This window comes from Diaporthe citri (genome assembly GCF_014595645.1).
Source record: "Diaporthe citri strain NFHF-8-4 chromosome Unknown scaffold_2, whole genome shotgun sequence".
In the NCBI taxonomy this organism is placed as follows: Eukaryota; Fungi; Ascomycota; class Sordariomycetes; order Diaporthales; family Diaporthaceae; genus Diaporthe; species Diaporthe citri.
Window position 1 is genome coordinate 2692750 of NW_025064847.1, and position 22449 is coordinate 2715198.

At 54.0% G+C, this 22449-nt stretch overlaps 9 protein-coding genes across 9 annotated transcripts; 3 read left to right on the top strand and 6 right to left on the bottom strand.

Annotated features, from left to right (window-relative positions):
* Positions 1-297: 297 nt before the first annotated feature.
* On the top strand, positions 298-2231 carry INS49_006366 (uncharacterized protein; the record flags this gene model as incomplete). Its single annotated transcript, XM_043167138.1, has 2 exons — positions 298-451; positions 520-2231. The coding sequence occupies 2 exons, from the start codon at positions 298-300 to the stop codon at positions 2229-2231; spliced, it is 1866 nt and encodes a 621-aa protein (XP_043028282.1).
* Positions 2232-3961: 1730 nt separating this feature from the next.
* INS49_006367 (uncharacterized protein) lies at positions 3962-4511 on the bottom strand (the record flags this gene model as incomplete). The annotated part of the gene is made up of 2 exons (XM_043167139.1): positions 3962-3990; positions 4085-4511. 2 exons carry the CDS (start codon positions 4509-4511, stop codon positions 3962-3964), a joined length of 456 nt encoding a protein of 151 aa, XP_043028283.1.
* A 658-nt stretch (positions 4512-5169) lies between these two features.
* INS49_006368 (uncharacterized protein) lies at positions 5170-6771 on the bottom strand (the record flags this gene model as incomplete). Its single annotated transcript, XM_043167140.1, has 1 exon — positions 5170-6771. The coding sequence occupies one exon, from the start codon at positions 6769-6771 to the stop codon at positions 5170-5172; it is 1602 nt and encodes a 533-aa protein (XP_043028284.1).
* Positions 6772-7009: 238 nt separating this feature from the next.
* On the top strand, positions 7010-7825 carry INS49_006369 (uncharacterized protein; the record flags this gene model as incomplete). The annotated part of the gene is made up of 3 exons (XM_043167141.1): positions 7010-7015; positions 7220-7626; positions 7762-7825. 3 exons carry the CDS (start codon positions 7010-7012, stop codon positions 7823-7825), a joined length of 477 nt encoding a protein of 158 aa, XP_043028285.1.
* Positions 7826-8515: 690 nt separating this feature from the next.
* INS49_006370 (uncharacterized protein) lies at positions 8516-10909 on the top strand (the record flags this gene model as incomplete). The annotated part of the gene is made up of 3 exons (XM_043167142.1): positions 8516-8919; positions 8979-9154; positions 9219-10909. 3 exons carry the CDS (start codon positions 8516-8518, stop codon positions 10907-10909), a joined length of 2271 nt encoding a protein of 756 aa, XP_043028286.1.
* A 530-nt stretch (positions 10910-11439) lies between these two features.
* INS49_006371 (uncharacterized protein) lies at positions 11440-13365 on the bottom strand (the record flags this gene model as incomplete). Its single annotated transcript, XM_043167143.1, has 1 exon — positions 11440-13365. One exon carries the CDS (start codon positions 13363-13365, stop codon positions 11440-11442), a length of 1926 nt encoding a protein of 641 aa, XP_043028287.1.
* A 2279-nt stretch (positions 13366-15644) lies between these two features.
* Positions 15645-16610, bottom strand: INS49_006372 (uncharacterized protein; the record flags this gene model as incomplete). Its single annotated transcript, XM_043167144.1, has 1 exon — positions 15645-16610. The coding sequence occupies one exon, from the start codon at positions 16608-16610 to the stop codon at positions 15645-15647; it is 966 nt and encodes a 321-aa protein (XP_043028288.1).
* Positions 16611-17187: 577 nt separating this feature from the next.
* On the bottom strand, positions 17188-19328 carry INS49_006373 (uncharacterized protein; the record flags this gene model as incomplete). Its single annotated transcript, XM_043167145.1, has 6 exons — positions 17188-17763; positions 17832-18208; positions 18270-18350; positions 18405-18909; positions 19120-19214; positions 19283-19328. 6 exons carry the CDS (start codon positions 19326-19328, stop codon positions 17188-17190), a joined length of 1680 nt encoding a protein of 559 aa, XP_043028289.1.
* A 252-nt stretch (positions 19329-19580) lies between these two features.
* On the bottom strand, positions 19581-21408 carry INS49_006374 (uncharacterized protein; the record flags this gene model as incomplete). The annotated part of the gene is made up of 4 exons (XM_043167146.1): positions 19581-20188; positions 20280-20494; positions 20976-21139; positions 21211-21408. 4 exons carry the CDS (start codon positions 21406-21408, stop codon positions 19581-19583), a joined length of 1185 nt encoding a protein of 394 aa, XP_043028290.1.
* Between the last annotated feature and the right edge of the window lie 1041 nt (positions 21409-22449).

The window sequence follows — 22449 nt, forward strand, 5'->3', positions numbered from 1 at the left end:
AGCGAAATATCTGATCTGAGCTGACGACAAAGCTCTCAACGGCAAACTAGTGCTATTGCGCCATCGACCCACACCCTTCCATCATTGCAAATACCCCCCTTGACTGCCTTGGAACCAGCACGACTCAAAAGTGGAATGCCGGCTGTCTTACTCAATCGAGAGACTCAGCGATATCCGGGCTGCAGGGGGCCAGTCGGACCGTCAGGAGAAGACGGCTTATATATGCGCGACGTGCCGCCAGCACTGCAACCACTTACAATGCCCAGATGACCAGGCGTTGCTGTCCCGACATCCAAGATGTATCGGTCCCTGATCTCGCTCGGTGCTTTCGCCGCGTCACTCGTTCAGGCGGCGCAGCCTAACATCCTCTTTGTCCTGACTGATGACCAGGACATCGAGCTGGGATCCCTGGACTACCTGCCCGCCGTGTCGAGTCGCATCCAGCAGGAGGGTAAGTGACACCTCAGCTGGGAACAACCTCAAAGCCAGTAGGGCCATGGATTTAATGTCGTGCCTCAGGATTCACCTTCAACAACCACTATGCGACTGTTGCGCTGTGCTGCCCGTCCCGCGTTGCCATGCTGCGCGGGCAGCAGGCACATAACACCAACAACACCGACGTCGCGCTTCCGGGAGGTAGCTTCCAGAAGTTCCAGGCCTCGGGGGGGAACGACAACAATCTCCCCCACTACCTCAAGAAGGCTGGCTACAGGACCGAGTTCATCGGCAAGATCATGAACGGGTATGCCATCTACAACTACGAGACGCCACCGGCCGGATGGGACCGGTTCGACGGCATGCTTGACCCCTGGATGTATACGTACAACACGCCCGTCTTCTCCATCGACGGCGCCACGCCGCGGTACTACGACGGCTCCTACCTCCAGGATGTCGTCCGCGCCAAGGCCGTGGACCGGGTGGACAAGCTCACCGCCAACGGGACCGGCGAGCCCTGGTTCCTCGTCGTCGCTCCCACGGCGCCGCACCAGACCTTCAACGACACCGGAAAGTGGCCGCCGGTGCCAGCTGCTCGCCATGCGAACCTGTTCCAGAACGTGTCTGCCCCGCGCACGCCCAATTTCAACCCGGCTACCAACGACAAGCCGTCTTGGGTGGGCAAGCTCCCGCTGATGAAGAGCAGCGTCATCGAGCGTGTGGACGAGGTCGCGCGCGCCCGTGCCCAGACCCTCCAGTCCGTGGACGAGATGGTCGCCCACCTGATCGACGTGCTCGAGGAGAAGGGGGAGCTCGACAACACCGTGATCGTCTACAGCGCTGACCACGGCTATCACCTGGGCCAGCACCGTGTGCCCTGCGGCAAGACCCTTCCTTACAAGGAGGACACGCACGTGCCCTTCTTCCTGCGCGGCCCCGGTGTCCCCGCCGGCCTGTCCACCGACATCCCCTCCAACCACATCGACATCGCCCCGACCCTGCTCGATTTCGCAGGCGTCGACGAGTCCGAGTGGCCGAGCTGGCTGGACGGCCGCAGCCTTGTCCCGTACTTCGCCGCCGGCACATCGAACGGCACATCTGACAGCACAGATGCCTCCCTCGTCGAGACCGTCAACGTCGAGTACTGGGGCAACGGCATCATCGAGATCTCCGACATGGGCTACTCCACGTCCGTGGCCAACAACTCGTACAAGACGGCCCGGATCATCTCCAAGGACTACAGCTACATGTACGCCGTCTGGTGCACCGGCGAGAGCGAGCTGTACGACACGGTGGCGGACCCCTACGAGCTGACCCCCATCAGTGCCAACAGCTCCGCGGAGGCGGGCCGCCTGACGTCCCGGCTGAACGGCCTCATGCTCCTGCTCAAGACCTGCATCGGCGACTCGTGCCGCGCGCCGTGGTCGGTCCTGCACCCGGACGGCTCCGTCAGGTCCCTCTCCGAGGCCCTCGACCCGCGCTACGACCTGTACTACTCGTCGCTGCCCAGCGTCCGCTTCGAGATCTGCAACGCCCAGTACAACCTGGCCAACGAGGCCCCCTTCTTCAGCTCCAACTACTCCACCTCCCTCGGCGAGCTGACCACCCCTCACCAGGACCCGGAGGACTACGGGGTCGGCTCCACGCCCGACCCCGGTGACAGCATTGGCTGGAACGGGACGCTGTTCGGCGCTGTCTATGAGCCGCTGGATGTCTTGGAGGCGAGGGCGAGGGATCTCACGGCCGACGAGCTGGATTGGCAGAAGACGAAGACCAGATTCAGGTACATGTCTTGAAGCCAACAGAAATGTGACAATAGTAATCTCTGCAGTGCCTCCTAACAAGGGGGCTGCCTAATGTTACATTGCTTCAAGTCCCCCTTCTGCTTCACCACTTCACAGCTATGCACTGTGCTGGTGTGTGTCACGTAGCAACACGCCATGGAGTGAATTGTAGAAATCTAGGTTTAGGAGCCGAGATTGACTCGAATCAAGATCGCCGCGTCCCCGAATCAATGAAAGGACGAGAATTCCAAGTCCTTGCGCCAGTCTCGACCTTTTGCGGCAGGGGTCTCCCGGCGTGAAGTCGATCTGGAGATTTCTCGGCAGATGCTCACGCATGTTTCCCCTGCCGGTTGGGAAGGAGAACTGCCTGGCAAAGGTGATGACATGGTCCAAAGCCACGGAATGAAGCAACTGACGACGTGGGCCTTCCAAATCGTCTTCCGTCAGCAAAATTGCTGGTCTTTATTGAGATGACAAGCTAAGTAGTAATAACGTCCAGAGCATGCAAGACCGTTCAAGATGTGGCGTCCTCGACCTCTTCCAAAATACATTTTTGAGTGCAATAGTCACCATGTCATGGCTACCAGCGAATAGCTGCGCAACAAAACATCTTCCTGACCTGGCCCCCTTCGCCTGAAAGTCCAATCATGCCAAGTACAACTCTCCCGACCACAATGCTCCGCGCTCGTTTTCAGACATCAGTACCGTGAAATACGCCTAAGCTGGAATGTCGTCTTGCTTCAGATATCATCCCCTGTCATTCACCAGACATAGCTGAAATTGCACACCTTTCAGAGCGAGCTCTTGCTTCACCTCATTCGCCAACTCCGAAGCACTCCAGCTGCCTGCGTTGTGATTCGCTCCAGAGAAGGCGTGTGGAGACATTCAACTCTTCTTAATTTTGACCAATTCTCTGGCCGGAGAAGAAAACGCGTGATGACCTGCAGCCATTTGAGAATGCTGTCAAAATGGCGTCTCGGTTCACTGTCGACGATGCGCAATGTTTCGATGCTGGAAGGGAGAATCTTCGAGACGACCTCTGGATCTTGCCACTCAGGCTCATCCCAGTGAGTTTGAGAAAAAAAAACGAGAGTCAAAACAGAAATGTTGCAGAGAACCTAAATGGCATAGGTAAAGTGGTATGAGCTCCGCGATGGGGTGTGTGCATGTCCCTGGAGACAACAGCACCTCGAGATGCTCCACTGATGGTGCATGAAAGCCGAGACAGAAACAGAATTCTCCCAGACGGAAGTCGAGCGCCTCTGAGGAAGAATCTAAATGGACAACCACAGTTTTCAGATGCCGCATTGGGCCGTTGGGAGAAGCGAGCAGGGGGAGGTATGAAACAGGTCCCCGGCATTCGAATGATGTCGCAGTGCCTGGCAATCCTCTCCAAGTCGAGTCAAAGCCGTAGCAACGAACCTGCGTCAGATTCGACGCATTACGCAGGACAGGTACCAGTTCCAGGAGATTGATGACTGGGTTTCGGGCGTGAAAAATAGTGCTTTCCGGCCCACATTGCACTTGGAGGGTTCTGAGGTTTGCCAAAGGAACGGGCTGCGTCAATTTGTGAGCAACCCGTCCTGTGATTCCAGTATCCTTGAAATCGTACAGTCCAGGCGAGCGAGGATAATGAGGGCGGTGACATCCGGACTTCAGAGAGATTGAAGTGACGTTAGGCAAGAGGCAGGCGAGTAAGGCAAAGAGTTGGTGGCTCATGGAAATGATTGGCCGGCGGGAAGTCATTCCGAAGGCGGCCTCGAAACCAAACCTGGACCCAAGATTGCGTTCGATCCAAGAGTCAGCTCTGTGGAGGAGACGCTTGGTTCTGATGTCTTTGCAGGCCCGAATTGTCGATAGTATACCGTAGTCTTTGTTCAGGGTGTCCATTTGCTCCTTGAACTGGCACGTGTCCCTAAGGTCGATCAAGCAAGCAAGATCTTTGACATATTGACGCAGCTTTGCATTGCTCAAAATCGTCCGAAGGAAATAAGCGAGCGTTTCGGCGCCTGGATTCTGACAGTGGGTCGGTAAAGGAATGTGAGGATCGGTCATGGGGCCCGTGATATAGATGGAACCGTACAGTGTCGGGGTTACGACATCGTGAATGCCCCGGCAAGTCAGGGAGAGTTGTCGGAGTGTGCGGATGTTGTCTCTTGTGCAAGGGCTGACATCGTATCCCTTTGCTGGGTCGTGCGGGTTGACGGTGAAGTAACCGCAAATGTCAAAGATGATCTCCGCCGGAAGACGTGGCGATTCGGTGCCAGTGTCGGCCTCGGCTAGCTGCCGCATACTGGGCAGAGAAGGAGTAGTGTCTGTCGTGAAGTGGTGGTCTTGGGGGCCCTTTAGTTGAAGTCGGCGATCAGTCATCCTTGGTCGAAGGCGGGATTGTGCTGTAGATGAAATGGGGGTTGCGTGTTTGCGTACCGTCGGGGCGATTTGATTGTGCATGGGGAGGGGTGAGGCAGTTCTCAGGAAGCGGGTTCAGCTAGCTGACAGACAACCTTGTGGTTTGGGGGAAAGTTTGCCACCATGACCGTCACTCCCGCATCAATCTGTCCAAGAGCCCGATGTCAGCGTGAGTGAGGAAAGCAGCAGAATGGGAATGCAAACCTGTGCACGTCGGATCAGCCCCGGCCTCGGTTAGCCAGAATCCGTACAAGGCTCAGAGGCCCATGGTGGTACTTTTGCAGAGTGGAGGCCAGTATCTGGTCTGGAGAGTGTGAGAGAGTCTTGAGAAGGCAGGATCAGTCCAAGGTCCGGTCGGCAATCCCCAGGCAGCGACGGAAAACCACCAAAACAAAAGGCAGTTACATTGCGAGGAAGGCAAGGGCACCGCTGAGCTTGTGAACATACGTCACCAACGTGGTGCAGCTGTGTTTGGAAGCAGTCAGAGAGGAGAATGAGACTTCTGAATCGAGAAGGCTTGCTGATTTCGTACATCAATGCATCAAACAACTCCTGGTTGTCTCGAGCTCAGCACCAAGGCGGCAGCTTCGATGCCAGCCCTCCTTCCAAATGTTGCCCCAGAAGTCAACCCACTGCCCCCAGGGTAGTTCTCGTAGAACAGCCCGCCCAGCATCTCGCCACAGCAATAGACGCCGGGTATCACCCTGCCTGTCGACTCGGAGATGACTCCTGAGGTTTTGGGGTCCACGGCAAGACCACCAAAGGTGAACGTGACACCACAGCATACCTTGATGGCCATGAAGGGCCCCTTGGTCAACGGCAGGGCCCAGTTCGACTTTGGAATCCGCAGTGTCTTGCCCGATGACTGTGTCGATAGCCCATCCTTGACTGCCGGGTCCCACGTCATGTCGGGGTGCTCCTCCCTGTGCCTCGAGGCTGCTTTGTTGTACTCCCTGACGGTGTCGACCAGCCTCGCCGCACTCTCGAGGCCTTCTTTCTTCTCCAGCTTCGAGGCCAGATCCTCGATGGTGTCCCCAAACGTCTTCCTCACAACCTCGTCGCGGTACTCCTCGCTTCTCAACCATGGGGCACCCTGACCGTCCCACAGTTGGAACGCCACGCCGCCTGGTTGGGCCAAGATTGCCTTCCCGAACTTTGCATAGGTGTAGTTCCTAATGTCGCTGCCCTCGTCAAAAAACCTCTCCCCAGCCCTGTTCACCGTGATGCCCAAGGGGTAGCCGCTTTTGGTGAACTCGTTGGATGTCTCCCTGTCGCCTGTGTTTGCAGGGCTGTCGGCGTCCCAAGCGACACTGTGACACCCACTCCAGTGACCAGCCTGTCTGGCTCCGAGGTCGCGCATCGAAATCTCAAGGACTTCTCCAGTGTTGTGCGGTGTGCCTCTCACGTGTCCCAAGTCCCATCCGGGTCCGAGATATTGTGCCCTCATCCGCGGATTCGCCTCAAAACCTCCAGCCGCCAGGATCATAGCCTTGGCACGGATCACAGACGCCAGTCCGTTCTTCCCTGCAACTTCGAGAGAGTCAAAGGCCCCTGTGGCTGGGTCTGTCACGATCTTCCTCGCGGCCGTTTCGTACATGGCAGTCACACCCACCTTCTCTGCCGCCCTCCGGTGGTCCTCCATGAGTCCCTTCCCACCATCCTGCGTCTTCAGACACAGCCCTCCCCAGAACTTGTGCCTATCCCCTATCTTGTAAGCCTGTCGATTGAAGCTCAGCTGGAATCGGACGCCGTGACCCGCAAGCCACTTGACCGTCTCGTTGCTGTCGTCCACCAACCTGCGGCCCAGTTCCCTGTCGTACTTCCCGTCTGTTACGCGGTGCATGTCATTCAGGAAGTCATCGGAAGTGTAGGGGTCCAGGTCGATCTTGTCCGCCGTCTCGGCCTCGACGTTGTTAACAAGGGGCAAGACGTCCGACAGGCCGCCGTGCACGCAGCGCATGGCGCCTGCGGTGAAATAGCTGTTCCCGCCCGCCCACGACTCGGGGCACTTGTCAATTATGAGTACCCGAGGACGCTCTGAGCCGGATTGGGAAAGTTCTTCCGCCGCAGATATGGCGGCGCTAAAGCCGGCATTGCCGCCTCCGACAACCAGAACGTCCCAGTCCTGGCTTGGCTGTGGCATTTTGAGCTTGTGAAGGCAGCAAGTTGATGTTTTTGAAGGTTTGCACAGGCAGAAGAAGCCTGGGTCGAGCAATACAGTTGGCAGTTTATTGCCTGTTCTTGGAAAAGTGTGGTTCGAGTAGCTGCCGCATCTCAGAGTGGAGTGCGGATCCAAAGCCGTCAATGACGGAGGCAATCGTGCACTTGGGCTCCGGTGCGGCTCCGGTGCGGGGAGCAAACCCCCGTCCAACCGACCCGCGATGGCAGTAGGCTTGTAGGCAACGGTAAAGCTTGTGCTTGATATAAATCTGATCAAGCTGTGCCGACAAGGCCTGTTTGTCCTTTTTTCCTTCTTTTCTTTTCTTTTTTGAAGCGGGGGAGGGGTTGGTTCCCATCGAAGGTCGGCCGAAGCGGCTTGGAACGGGCCATCTGGGCCAGCATTGTTGTGAAGCATATTGTCGTCTCGCCAGATCCTCTCGGGCGGCGCCATAGCCGCCATAGTGGTAGTCGTGCTCGCGGTGCTAGCCCTGGGCGCATGTTGGTGCCTCTGCTGCCGCGGGCGTAAGGGCAAGGGGAGGAACAATGACGGCAAGCAGGACAGCCAGAGCCAGGAGGACAAGTACAATGAGAAGGCCATAAAGAAGGTCCTGAAGAAGATCAAGAAGAAGGTCAAGAAGATGCTCACCAAGGACAAGAAGAATGATAAGAAGGACAACAAGGACGAGGAACACGCGAACCTCGACACCCCGCCGGCCTATGGTCAGGGCACCCACCCGGGCTACATGGAGCGCGAGCGGGCTTTGGGATATAATGGGGGATACAACAGGCTTGACGAGCATGAAGAGCGGGTGGAGCTGTCTTCAACTTCTATGCCTATGTAAGTACAGCAGTTAGATTTGGCAGCGATCAAAGCAAATTGGACGCTTCCGATGTAGCAGTCGCAACACGCTTTCTTGACTTCCAGGGGAACTGTGAAGACATATCGTCGCATATGCTGAAAAAGAAAAAACAGGGGTCTGTCGGCCAAGACCATTCCTTTCGATGCTTCGCCGCTACCTGGTACTTTCGGTATGTAAAGGAAGCTGGAAGCACGTCCACGTGGGCTTTGATTTTGTCGCCTTCTAGACATCTTGAGATGTACACATCGTGGACGAGCTCAACGCGGACCAAATGTAATACAATGCGTGTGAGCGGAAGCTTGCTATGACATGTGAACTTCAAAAGCATTTCCCTGCAGTGACGAAGCGAATTCTGTTTACATCCCTCAATCGGTGATCGAAAGCTGAAAGGCGAACCAAACCTACAACAATACTTATGTACTACGCTGTACATATCGCAGGTGGGTTTTGTGGTGCTCGGAGTGACTCGGAGTGCCGAGATCGCCTGCCTCAACGTATACGGACTGCACCTGCGGCCAACACTGCGCTGGGAACGCTCCTTCTTTCACGGCAGAGCGTGGTGTTGTTCAGGAAGCGACCTCCGCCTGCGATCAACAGCTGGCCGACCCACTCTCGCAGACTCGCTCACTTCATCCTCTCGCAATTCTGGACATTTCCCATTTTTCTCACACCAGGCGATCAATTCTACTCACACTGTTTTGCACTTGGAGCTGCATAAATTCGGTCACCGTCTTACCATTCTCTCAAGTATTACTGTTGCTTTGAGCGCTAGTACTCGTCAGATATCCCTTTATCACCGCCAAAGGCCCGCACGTCGGTCCTCAGAGGCCACCCCGATTGAACCTTTCCAAGTTTGAGCACGGCAACATGGCAGAAAACGTCACGGCGAGCGGCCCACATGGAGCCGACAACGAAAGCAAACCTTCTGAGCCCATGGATATCTCAGAGGTGTCGTCGCCATCGGACCCGAAATTGGGTTTCGGCATGACGCCCAACGCCTTGCCCATGTACGCCGGCAAGAAAGACGCGCTTGGTCGATTCCTGTGGCAGACTGAGTATCCTCAGGATGCTCGTGACCCTGAGGAAAATCTCGAGACTGGTGAATGGGCTCTAATCATCCGCCGTACCCGTGTCTGGGGCGATCCTGAAAGAAAGCTCGCGCTCCACTCCATCACCGTGCAAAGTCCCCTCATCAAGTTATTACTACAAGACGTGTTCAAAAATTACCCAGGCGTCACGGTATCTCAAAAGCCCTTGGAATTCCGAAGCCCGTAGGTCAACTTCAATGTCGAATCATACAAGGCTGGAGAGACACGCTGACTGCCCCAAGATTTCAACCACTCCTCCACCGTTGGCCGGCTTTGCGGAAGGCAATCGAGTCGATGCAAGAGGAACGCGGGGACAGAGATGATGATTCCGAGTTGAATGATCGCATCCAGCATGCCAGGCTGCTCGACGACCTGCTCCAGGAGGAGTTCGCGGACGTTGCCGAGGCGATGAAGGATTGTTCGTGCCTCACCATCTTGAACTTGACAAGCCAGTGTGGTGTTCGCTAACGAACTTTTCAAAGACAATACCAACGGTGTCATCACTTTTCAGCATCTCTGGATGATATTCGAGCCGGGAAGCGTTGTCTTCACCGCGGAAGAGGGTGAAGACTGGGCGATGGAGTTCCGCAATTGGAGATATTTGACACGGAACGACGAGCGTGCTTTTGAGTTAAGTTGCAAGTTCGCCGACTTCGATGGATATCGCTTCGGTTCGCAGGAAACAGCCATCTACGTGAAAGGGTTCACAGGCACCAAGTCAATCAACGCCCTGGAAGCATTTCCTATGACAAGGCACGCCCAAGCGGGGGAGATGATGGCGAAACTTATTGAGCGCGGTGGGAAGTTTGAGTCACTGGCTGGGAGTCACTTCCGTCACTACGACGGTCTGGGACTTCGCCGCAACAGGAACGGCAGCATAGAGCAGTCCAACGTGAATGGACGTGTGGTCATCGATACATTCGGCTTCAATCGGTGCAACCCCACCCAGTCTAACTGTTTCCCTCCATCCATGACGCCTGCTATGTCTGGTGACGAATACATTCCTCCGCAATGGACAAAGGAGCTCGATGATCGGCTCGAGGGTCGCAGAAAAGATGCTTCAGGCTTTGCAACGGAGGCTTTCGGAGAAGGGGGCGTACCACAAGATGCCTTCAGCGAGCAGAACCGCCCAAAGCTCAGCGACTATTGGAAACTCCTCTGCTCTCCCTACGTCAGAGGGTACGCACTGAACGAGAAGAAATGGCTGGTCCTGACCGTCAGCGGCGTCTCCGACATTACCTTCAATGAGCTGGCATTTTCCGACCTCAGGCTCGCAGACGAGCAGAAGGACCTCATAACCGGCATCGCTTCATCCCACCAGTCTTACCGGAATGAAACGGACGATCTAATCGAGGGAAAGGGCCGTGGTGTCCTTGTCCTGCTACGTGGTCCTCCTGGTGTTGGAAAGACTTTCACTGTAGAGTCAGTCGCCGAGAAGATGCAAGTTCCTCTTTTCGCCCTGACTCCTGGTGATCTGGGACTGGATCCAACAACCATCGAGGACAGACTGCGCGGACTCATTTCTATGTGTTCCCGGTGGGGGGCAATCATTGTCCTGGACGAAGCGGATGTGCTGCTAGCAGAAAGAAGCCACCACGAGTTGGAACGCAACAGGATCGTGTCTGTCTTCTTACGCGTAGTGGAGTACTACGAGGGAATCATGTTCCTGACAACCAATCGAGTATCAACAATCGACCCAGCATTCCAGTCCCGTATTAATGTCTCCTTGGAGTACCCCGAGCTTGACAGGAATAGTCGCAAGGGCATCTGGGAGACGTTGCTCAGGCGACACGATGTCGCTCAGGCAAATGCACGAGAGAGGCCAGCTCCGCCTCTTGATGCAGTGGCCAAATTCTCGACAAAAAGAGCCCTCAGCCCTCAGCCCTCCTCCTCAAATTCAAATGGAAATTCAAATGGAGCCCAGGCTGCAGAGGAGTTGCACCGCAAGCTGACGCAACCTCACCGGGTTTCTGACGAAGAAATCGACAAGCTGGCTGAGCTGAAGCTGAATGGCAGTCAGATCAAGAACTTCATGAGGACAGCGCAGCTAATGGCAATTTTCAAGGAGGACGCTCTGACCTACCGTCTTATCGACACTGCTGTCTCGGTAACGCATCATTTTCAGAAAGCAAAGGAGGCCAATGATGAGGCAGGCGAGAAAACCTATGGCTAGCCTTAGGCCTTTTGCAATGTGTCGAGAGTGGTTGACTTGCAGAAAACAGGAACGGACTTAGCATTGTTATCACGAGGAAACAGCATGGCAAAATGTTTTATGCAGGAAGTCGGCCAGGTGTTTCGAAATGAACGCAGTGGGCTTACTGGTTTTGTGTTTACGCAGTTTGTTGCAAGGTGTGAGCCAGCAAACGAAACGCTCAAGAACGAATATCCATATGTGTTTCCTTGTTTTGAAGACCACAGTTTCACTCTAGTTTCTCATGGTGAATGCTACCACTGTTGAAAAGCATCGGTTCCCATGTTGCGCCGTCAGCACATTTACGTGAAACTAACAGGTTGCTTCATGATCACAGACAGCGCTTTGCAGGCCGGACAACAATAAATTCATGATCTTTCTCACACGCATCTTGTTTGCGGAACAGTAGATAATGTTTGTGAACTCGAAGAAAGCTTATATCCGCCACCTGTCCTCTCAGAGATAAGAGCAGTAACTAGTTGTTGTTTTCTTTGACCTTGTAGCACCACCCTTCAAGTGAAGAATACACCCGTCTTGGGTGGAGCGACCTCGTCCGGATCAGCAAAGACGAGCACTCTTCGCCTTGCCGCCAGATCACCACGCGGGGCCGCGGCGTCATGGCTTTCCATTTCACCCCATTCCACCCTCCGTATTCCAACGGTCCTTATCAGATCCTTCAGGGGCGCGTTCGAACCCGTTCCCTTTAGCAGGGGCGCGTCAAAGGCCTTGGCCGTCTCGATCGGATCCAGCGTGACCTCTCGGCCGAGCTCCCACCATCCCGCAAACGTGGGCAGCGTCAGCCCGACGAACACCACGATGAGCACGACGCTGGCAAATAGGTACCTGTAGTCCGTCTGGTAGACCGCGACGCTGCTCGTCTGGTCCATGCTGATCAGCTGTGGGGCTGGAGGGGCCGACGTGTTTCGGTAGTTGGCGTCCGCGGCCTGCAGGGACACCAGGAAGGCGAGCTTATTCAGTTCGGTGAGGATGTGTCTTGTTGGGTCTTGCCAAGTCGACATGCACGGCTGTGCGTTGTCGTGGGAGACGCCATCTGGTGCGAGGAACTGATTGGACAGGGTGTCTGGGAGAGCCATTTTGTTCCCTCTCTTGCCTTCGTCGCTGTACGTAGCATTGGAAGCAAACATCATCCTGGCCGCAAGATAGATTCCTCCTAGGGTCCATTGTGAATTGATGTCGCCGGTGCTGAAATTGACATAGGGCGCCTGTAGTGCCTGGACTTCGCCGTCGTCAAGCATGTTCCCCAATGTTACGCTGTTTCGGTTGATGGTGACGGGATATCGCAGAGTGGCTGAGGCGAGACGGCACACGCGCTCCGTGCGGACTGCGAAGCACGGCAGCTGCCCACCCCAGACTGAATAGTTGTTGACCACAGGGTCCCAGTCGGTTGCGTTTTCTGAATAGGCAACTCTCATGGCCATTGATGGTGGGTCCGTATAGCCACCCTCCTCGGGGAAATCAAACTCAACGCTAAAAGCTGATTCGTTCATGCCACCCATCAAGAGGGAGTTGACGACGGACAGATACCTGATAGGCCCGCTCGTCGTATTACAACGTGCCGCGAGCCCGCCTGCCTCGACATACCCGGTGCAAAGGTCCTCGCACCCTGAGAACCCAGCATTGATAGAGGCCTGACCTGAGTACGCGTTGAATGCCGTGATCATGGGTGATTTCATGGCAGGATCTCCCCCCGGCCACTCGAAGCTCGTGAAACCCCAGGGAATCTCGGGCGCAATGTTGGCCGTCACAGTGACTGGCGACGTCCTCTGCACGACAGCCACCCTCGACGCACGCTGGATCAGCGGCTGGTCCACCACAATGAAGGTCGCAGCCATACTCGCCAATGCGATGTAGTTGAAGTCCCGGCCTGCCATCAGAGCAGACCACACCCCGTCGCCATGCGACCAACGTGTGTGCAAGTCGCGGACCGTGCCTCCGTGCAGCGCCTTCCGCCACCAGGCAGTCTTGACACCGTCACGGAAGGCGACCTTCGACAGAACGTTGGTGACGGTAGTCAAAATGGCGAGATAAACTGTAGGTGAGACGGCCCACTTCTCTGTTGGCTGCCCGTCTGACTCGAACAGGATGATTATGGACGCGGCTGTCGCAGCCAGGCAGCCGACGACTGACCAAACTGCTCGATGTGGGAATCTTGCCCAAATTCCAGGATGCCAGGCATGCCCCTGTTCCTTCTCGAGGGGGCCGTTCTTTCCAAGCGATGGTGTTCCATCTTCGCTCGTCTCTGCGCCTTCGCTTTGAACCTCACGGTTCGCACCTTGAGATATCTTTGGCACGACGCCCTCATCCATCAGCGTCGAAGCGTCAAACTCGTTTCGGGAGCCAGCGTCGTGCGATGTGTGTGTTGCTGTTCGTGACGGGATCTGCCGGAGGAGCGGAGAGTCAGGATCCATGGCTGGCATTCCGTCAAGACTGTCGCAGTGATCATCGCGGCAGCTCAAATTTGAGAAGACGGACGAGCAGCTGCTAAACGGTGGGGGTCGTTCAATATCTATATATATATATATATATATAATTATCTACACCTTTGGTGCAGTAACGTACAAGGCTTTGAGCAAGGAGGGTGTTCTGCATTCTCGGGTGTGAATTTTCAGCAGCTGAATTGATCGTTTCCAAGATCTACCAGCGGAAACCAAACGTGAACCACTGATGGCTACAGCTGAATATGTGGATGCTGCACAGTAAGCTTCCCAATATAAGCTGTGCCACCGACCGAACCAGTAGGATCGGGTATACAGTAGGACGGAAGATAACAGTGTCTGTGACTGAAACACGAAAAAGGATATTCACCTGGGGGGGCGGTAAATCCAGTCAGCTGCATCAGAGAGCCTACAAAAGCATGATGATGGACCATTGCTGGCGCCGGATGCCGCGTACTCTGGACAATTACAGCTGCCTCTTCAGCTTAGGAACACGATGCGAGCTTCTTCGACCATGCCCATCGTTCTGGCTTCGCTTAGCTCAGCCGTACACAGCCGTGGCAGTGAGACTGCTACTTTCGTTTTCCCTCCAAATGCGACCGGCCATCAACGAGGCTCCCAGCCAAACCTGACGATAGGTCTCTCCGGCACTATGGTCGTGCAGTGGACTGAACTGCAAGACACGCCTGCAATCCAGCTGCAACTGTACTGCTGGGGTGACATGCAAAGCGCGTCAGTACCTACTACTAACCTAACGGAACTCAGATTTTCAAGGCAGGCCTATTGGCTGTTCGGAGGTATCTGTAAGTCGTCCATAACAGTGTTGAAACTCCATTTCTTGTACTCACGCCTTGTGACCGAGGCAAGACCGCAACACCGGAATTCTTAATTACACATTCCCGAGTCCAGAGGACATTCTATACTCCGAGTCCGGCTTACCGTTTGACAACTCTTCGGAAACCCACTGTCACTACGTCCTGGCGAATGCATCGGCCGACCAATGTTCATGGGGACCATGGGGGGTTATTGCGCCTCCCACACCGCCGGAAGCCGACACAGTTTTGTTCTCTTCATCGGCCTTCACGCTGGTAAACCACATAGCTCGTGGTCCTACCAACGATTCTGTTTGGATTGACCCCTCATTGCAAGATGTAAATGTTTTGCAAAAGGCTGGAACGCCTCTTCCACCTTGAAGATCATGGCAGACGCCTGCCCGACACCGGCCGCTGCAGGAAATGTGGGTGGTCCCAACATCACCACAGCAATGGAATATCTTCCACCGTTGGGAACTGGTGTACTATACACAATACAAGATTAGCATATCCCAGTTATGTGGGGATATCGGTATTAATGCAATGGCCTTATTGTATGTTTGGTTATAAGGACTGTGTGTGAGACGTGAATGGCAATGGCAGGGCCATACTCGAGGGTACAGGCAGAGAGACGTGGCGTAGACACCATTGCGGAAGGTCGGCGTGGGCTATGATATGGAACTGCCTAAGGTGTGTGTCACAGTCGACGGGCTAAGCAATCGTCATGTATCACTTCGTCTCATTCCACCCACAGCCGAAGCTGAACATCTCGGCAGGGTTCTTGAGAGGGAGATCATGCAGAAGACTCCATAGATGAGCAACGGATAATCGATCAATGATATATTTTGATTCACGGCCGAGCCCCTTGGGATGCTGTGGCTCATTTGAGAGAAGCCTCAGTTACTCCCATCTCAGAGGTCGCTGAAGCCGCGTCTCATCTATTCCCATGCTTCATTTTGCTCTTTTGATTTGCAGCTGAATATTTAGGAATTTTCCAATTGGTTCCCAGAGCTGAATGGCGTAGAGTTTTCCTTTTAGATCCACCACCGTCTTGGATATTTATTTAGCGCTGTTCGCACATTCTTGAAATTGCGTCGTCTACTTCATTTATGATGTGGGCTTGTTCCTGAACAATTTATCTGTTCTGATGTTTTTGATCAGTACTCACTATGCAACAAACAAAGAAACGAAGAAAGATAGCGTAATCATACACTTGTGCACAAACTACGGAATGAAGTTTATCAAAATATCAGGGTCCCCGGAGACGGTAGGTACACAACGACAGTGGAAAGTAAGGGGAATATTAATGCTAGGGCCCAATTACAATAGTTTGATTTATCACATGTCGCTAAATATATAACCACAGCCTTTCTTGTCTATTCTGGAGGGGGAATCGAGAGTGTCCGCGAGGCTGACGGAAGGTTGAGTATCCACACACAGAGAAATCCCTTAAAGATCACAGCACTCGCCCTTCTCTCCGTTGTTGTTCAAGCCCTTGTTGATGTTGACGTGAAGAGCGAACTTCCAGCTCCCGCGGTTGTCGAGGGGCACGCACTTGAAGCGGTTGCTCTCGGTGGCGCGGTTGATGTGCCACTTCACCATGCTGCTGACGCAGCCCTGGGCATCGAGGGTGGTGGCGGACGACAGCGCCGTGGCCTGGATGACGATTCTGTACGAGTGGGTCTGGCGCTTCTCGGCCGAGACGCCGCGAAGCGCCGACGGCGCCTGCTCTTCCGCGGCCAGGGCCGCCCTGGTGCCCTGGTAGTGCACGATGCCCGTCTCCTCCTCGAAGATGTAGTGGTTCACGAAGGACATCTCGCTGCCGTCCTCGTTGGTGGTGGAGCGGGCGGCGACGGCACTGTCGGATGAGTTGAGCGCGGCGGGCACGGAGAACTTGTACTGCTTGGCCTCGCCGGCTCGCCGTCCCAGCTCGTTGCCAGGCTTCATCTGCCGGAGGCCTCGCGCAGTGACGATGACGTGGGCGATGGCATGGGTCCAGCGGACCAAGACCTCGGGCTCATACCAGATGGCCATTGCGCCACCGGTTGCCCACCAGGCCGCACGGGTGGGCATGTTCTCACAGAGGATCTGGGTGAATCCGGTCGTGTCCGAGCACTTCGCCTCCTGGCGGGTGGCAAGACCAATATTCTCAGGGGTCGGCGCATCGCTCGTCGTGTCGGAAACCCTCGCGGCGTCCTCGGCCGAAATCGCGGCCCAGTCGTGCGTCTCAGGCTCCTCGATGGTCTCCCAGGTGGTGTTCCCGTCGAAGCCCAGGAGCTCGAAGAAGCTGTTCATGTCTTGGAGGGTGCCAAGGTCGACAGCAGAATCAGACCGCTTCTCAACGGGGAGCATTGCCATGGCAGGCAGGACCGTAGCAGCCGCGAGGCCGAGGGTGACAAGTTTGGGGTTGTACATGGTTCAGACCGTCGCGGGAGTTTCGGAACAGCTTGGGTTGATCAAGAAGCCGGAAGCCGCTGAGGTGTTTCCAGAAAAGGTGGATCAAAGACATAGCTTGAGAGGCGCGATGATGAGCAGAAATACCAGAAGTCGAAAGGGACCTTGCTTCCTCTTTATACATCGATGTCTGCTGGACAACGGCAACAGTGTCGAGACATCACATTTCCTTTTCGTTTTGAACCAAGTTGTTGTTACTGCTCCCGGCATAGCTTGTAGCCCTGCAAAAAGTCATTGGTGTTCTTCTCCGTCCGAGGCATCCAAGTAACATCAGAGGACGAGAGCCTCATCCTCCGACCGGGCATCCTCCGTAAATTTCGTTTGAGATATTTGGCAAAATAACACTGCTTCTTATTTTATTTGGTACTAGTTGCGATCCTTTACTCCATCATCTGCTCAATGGCATGTTGGTGGTCAGTGAATAGTGTTGGCGAACAAGTGCACAATGAGATCAATAATACCCCCGGAAATGCAAGCATAATTTTTTGAATCTCAGCCTGAGTCACACTTAAACAACGTATTCCTCGAAACACCGATATCATCGCAATCCAGAAACCAGAGCATCTCTCTTAGCAACCCACTCGGCGACCGTGTCTCTGTAATCAGCTGGCCCGTACGGGTCTGTAATCTCAGCGAACCACCCCTTTTTGCGATGGTTCTCTAGGCCCAGGTCTCCCAGTAGCAGATCAAAGTATGGCACGGCGTCGAAGACAAAGTCTGGATAGTGGCTGCCACGACCAGCCGGATAACGCCACCTTCCGAACCTACTGTGAAGAAGCGTATCATATTTAATCTTCTCTGTGGCCTCATGATGCGTATCGTTATCCTGTCCTTGCACTGCGATATCCCCATCGAAAAAAGCCGAGATCCATAGCGCCTGCAAGTGGGCCGATGTCGCAGTGGAGAAGTTGGTAGCAAACGCCGCGAAGGCGATGTCCCTGGTTGCGAAGAATCTCGGGGGTGGCGGGACTATGAATCGGTAGAGTGTAAAAGGCGTAAGCTTTGTGTGGTTGGAGGGGTCAACCTCGTCTTGGATACGAGTAGATAGCCCCTTGGCTTCAGCCAAAGGGACGAGTTTCTGAAGTTTTGGCTGGTCAAGCAGGCGAGAAAGCGCCTGAGTATTTCCTCGTCAGCCTTATGGACGAGGTTCGGCTTCCAGATAGGCTCGTCATCCGATGGCACATGAGGCAGCCCAAGCTCTTTCTCGATTCCCTCGGGCAGGAACTTCAGGGGTGGTACATGTTTCCAACCAGTAGCACACAAAAGCAATTCTGTTTGGAATGAAGTCCCGTCAGAGAGATGCACAGTCGATGGGGAAAGCCCAATCAGATCTGCTATATGAATCTTGACAGTGCCGCTCATGACGTGGTCGAAGAAATTCGTATCATAGTTCAAGATCGAGAAGGCCGTGCCACTGAAAAACGGATCGGTCCATGGTTTCAACTTCTTCGTCTCCGGGTGCTTGTCGTATCGGTTCAGCGTAACGATGTCGTTGCCCAACACGCACCAGAATCCCCCGGGTGATCGCACGACCAATCCTTGTTTCGTGCCAAAATCGCCTAATGCCGCTGAAACCATCTGCATATCCCCATATACACGGGCTGAACCAGGTCAACAGACGAGTATTCACAAGTTTCTCGAGCCACTTCTTGAAAGGGGTCACGAATGGTGGTGCTTGCCAGATTGGGCCATGACCACTTTCTATGGAAATGTTAGGTTCGTGAAGATGCCTGGCAGATTGTGCTTTGAACATACCTCGTATCACCCAGTCGACTTGGACTCCCTTCGATGCATAGGCGTAGACTGCGTCCCAGGCTGATTTTGGTCCACCGAGAACTGTCACAGACTTCGCTGTGTCCAGAGTATCCGAGTATTTCGGAAAATGTTTCGTGTGTGCTATGGGTGAACCGAAAGTTTCCTCGCCGTCGAACCTTGGCAAGAACTCTTCCGATGACAGCCCCGTGGCAACAACAATCTTGGCTGCCCCAAGTTTGATGGTGTGGTCTCCGGCTTTGGCTGTTACAATCCACCCGCCTTCGTCTTTATGCTCAACACTCACCACTGCGTGTTTGAGCCAGATTTTATCTGCGATCTCAAACTTCTCGGCATAGCGAGACAGATACTCGTGGATAACAGGCCCAGGAATATGTTGGCCTCTTTCTATCCCAAATTCCTCGGGAACCAGAGGAAAGTCTGGGTACTCTAGAGTGCCAACCAGGTTATTGGTCTTCAAGCCAGGATACAGCCTTTCCTTGGCCCACTATAGTTTGTGAAGTCAGCTGCCGAAAGAAGATCAATGCCTACTGAGGCAAACGTAATCAACGAAAGAGTTCCTGCCCGCGCCGTTGGGTACCGACCACGACGAACCAAGGAAAGGCTGTGTAAGTGTAAGGAGTAATTCCAAGACGCAAACTGCGTGAAAGATAATGGATAACTCAGAGAGAAGGAAATGCCTTGAAAACTCTCTTACTGTGCCACCAAGACTCTCGTTCTGGTCCAAAAGCACAACAGAATGATCAGGATGCAAAAGCTGGTACGTCTTTGCATTTACTAGCCCTGCCCAACCTGTTTGACACTTGAGTTTAGCTGAGTGAAGAACAAAACCCGAGTTCCATTTTTGCAGCGTAACGTACCAGCACCAATAACCACAAGATCAACTTTATGCTCAATGGGGCCCATTTTGCATGGTTTGCATACGTAGGCAGTTGTAATTTGGTATAACAACGAAGCGTGTATCCAACGAGCGCAAAGCGTAGTAATTAACAGTGGAAGCACCAGGAGAGCTTAAACAACGGCACGGAAGAAATGCTGCCGGCCCTTATATGAAAAAAAGTGGCTAGGAGGTGCATATGCAGTGCTACCGTCCTTGACCAATCCGATCTAGCTGCTTACTGGGTACGAACTGTCCACCACTCCAGCCCCAGCAAGTGCTTACAGCACATGCTTGAACAGCGGATTCTTATCCCCCAAAGCGACCAAATTCGCGTCGTCATGTGGTGTGCTGCTGACCAACTTTGCCTTCCTTGCGTTGGAAATCATATAACTCCACTCCAAAGCCAAGGCTATCAGCATTGCATAAGCCCCGAAAGCCAGGCTGAGCCCAAATCCGGTCTCGTAACGCGGCGCCTGGCTCTCAAGGTACATGAAGCTACCAACAATGCCGCCTACACTTCCAACAGAGGAAGTCAAGGCCACAGCGACTGCGCGCCGGCTGGATGGCGCGATATTGTTTGCATTCCATGCCTGTGTTGCTGGCTGGATCGGGTATATGCCGACCACGGCGATGACAATGGCGGGCCAAACCGAGCTGGCGTTGGTAGAGATCGCCCCGTTCAGGGAAAGCATTATCGAGTATCCGACCAAGATGAAAGCGCTCGGGATTGCGATGAAGGGCATTCTCCAGTTGAATCGGTCAGACAGCTTGCCACAGACGAGAGCAGACAAAGCCCCAGCGACGTAAGGGGGTGCAGATAGAAACTGAGCGTTCATATTGCTGTAACCCATGGTCTTCGTAATGGTTGGGAGCGTAAATTTGACTCCTAGAGCTCAAGTCAGTTAAATCATCGGAGATGAAGTCAACGGCGTGGGGTGATGCCGCTCGGGTATCGATTGTATGGCGGTGCTGCTTACCGTACGAACATGCAGAATTTACGATCAGGAACGACCCATGGACGTAGACCCTCCAGTTCTTCAGGACATTCTTCACCTCCACCCAAGTTCGGGCTTCTTGTTCCTGCACCTCCTGCGACTTGCCGCCTTGTTTGATGAAGACCTGAAGCTCAAGAAATCGTATCTCCTCCTGATCCAGCCATCGGCGAGACAAACTAGGAGAGTCGACCAAGAGACTGAAGCAAGCTAGTCCTAGAACCACAGTGGCAGAACCTTCAACCAAGAAGATCCATTGCCAGCCATTGTAACCAGCATAACCATCCAATTGAGCAATGACACCAGCCAGGAGACCCGAAAACGCCCCTGACAAAGCAGCCGCGGAATAGAAATACGAGACACGGCTTGCTAGGTCTCTTGGCATGTACCACCGGCTGCAGATATAGACCGCCCCGGGAAAGAAGCCAGCTCTAGCGTATAGAGGTCAGCGGCGTCCGAATGGTACTCCGAGGTTGTCGAATTCCGTGCCAGGGGGGGGGGGAGAGGGGATGGGGTTCTCACTCTAACATCCCCAGGAGAATTCGGGTTGCAACCAATTCAGAAAAGTTGTGGACCAGGCCAGTGCAGGTCATCACGACGCCCCACAGAGTCATCAGGGTCCCAATGTAGAAAGATGGTCGGCGGAAAGTTTTCAGAACAATGTTGCTTGGCAACATAAACAAAATGTAAGGCACGAAGAAAATTGCCAAAGAGATATTGTACTCGGCACCCGTGAGCCCTAGGTCCTCGATCAAGCCCTCGATCTTGGCATTGCCGATGTTTGCGCGGTCGATGTGAGCTATCAGGTACAGGATGGTCAACACAGGGACGAGGCGGATGTCAACCTTGGTCCGGCGGTCGTGGTCAGTACCAGCTTTGAGGGTGGAGCGAGGTTCTGCGGATAAGTGTCCCTTACCTTGCGCACAACACGTTTTCGCCTTTGGGCAGAAAACCCAGTGTAGAATTCAATGTCCTCCGAGGATAGACCCAGCACTTTGAAACCATCGATCTCGACGACAGATTCAGCGCTGACATTGTCATCCGTCAGGCACCTCGAGCTGAAGGCTTTTGGCTCTTCCTTTTCGCTCCGGTCTGGTGAGTTGTTGGCAGACATGATGCCTGGAATTATTACATAGAGAGGAAGCACGGAAATGAGCTGTTATGATGAGATCAGCAGTGAGCGCTCTGAGATCACCATGGATGACGCGCACGACAGGCGCTCGTAAAATCGGACGTCGGAGTCCCAAGATTAAACAACACATCAGGCAAGCAACACGGCTGGTATATAAATTTGCAGCAAAATCTTGGGAGACCGTGTAACCGACTATGACCGAGATTGAACAGTGACATCAGAAGCCATTGAGTAAATGTCCGTGGGATACCATGCCGCCTCGAGTTTGACAATCATACTAAAGCTGGCGGTCATGCGCAAGGTGGTGGAGCTTCAGCAGCGTGTATGGTGTACAACGCAGATAAATACAGAAAGATGGAGTAAACAAGAGTCAGTGTACGCAACAACGCGATCATCTAGCGCACGAGGTCTTGCCGCCGTCACGGAGCTTAGATGTAGTGCTCTTAACTAATGGCTGCCTAAGCAACGGTTAGCGCAGCTTATCGAAGCGGACAACAATACGATGCCGATAGGATCAAGAACCAACGCAATGGCCCGTCAAGCCTTCTGCGATTGTGTTGAGGCGTACTGGCCACATGCACGGTGCCGATGAACGATCCGAATGGGGAGGGGGTGTTGGGCGGTCAACAGGAACGGCGAGGGCAGCTGGGGAGCTGCTAAATCTGCATGCTTCTCAATAACGTCGAGGGGCATTTCGATCGTGAAAATGGCGGTGATTAACTGCCAGGTTTAGTAAATACATTGCAAGGGTTGAACAAGCGATGAGCAGTGTAATCTTGAGCTACTCAGAAGGAGGCAGTCTGCAGATATAATTGGCGAGTTATCTCATGCAATTAATGTTTGATTGAATCACCAGCGCTCATCATGAACTTAACAGAAATGAACTTCTTGATAAAGTCGAGGGTACACACATGCCCAACTCCTACATTAGTGTCCCTGCTCAAAAACCGGCCTGCTCTTGAGCACTGGACAGGGCGGTCAACTGAGCAAGCACCTATCACATATAACCGAGGGCCGAGCTAG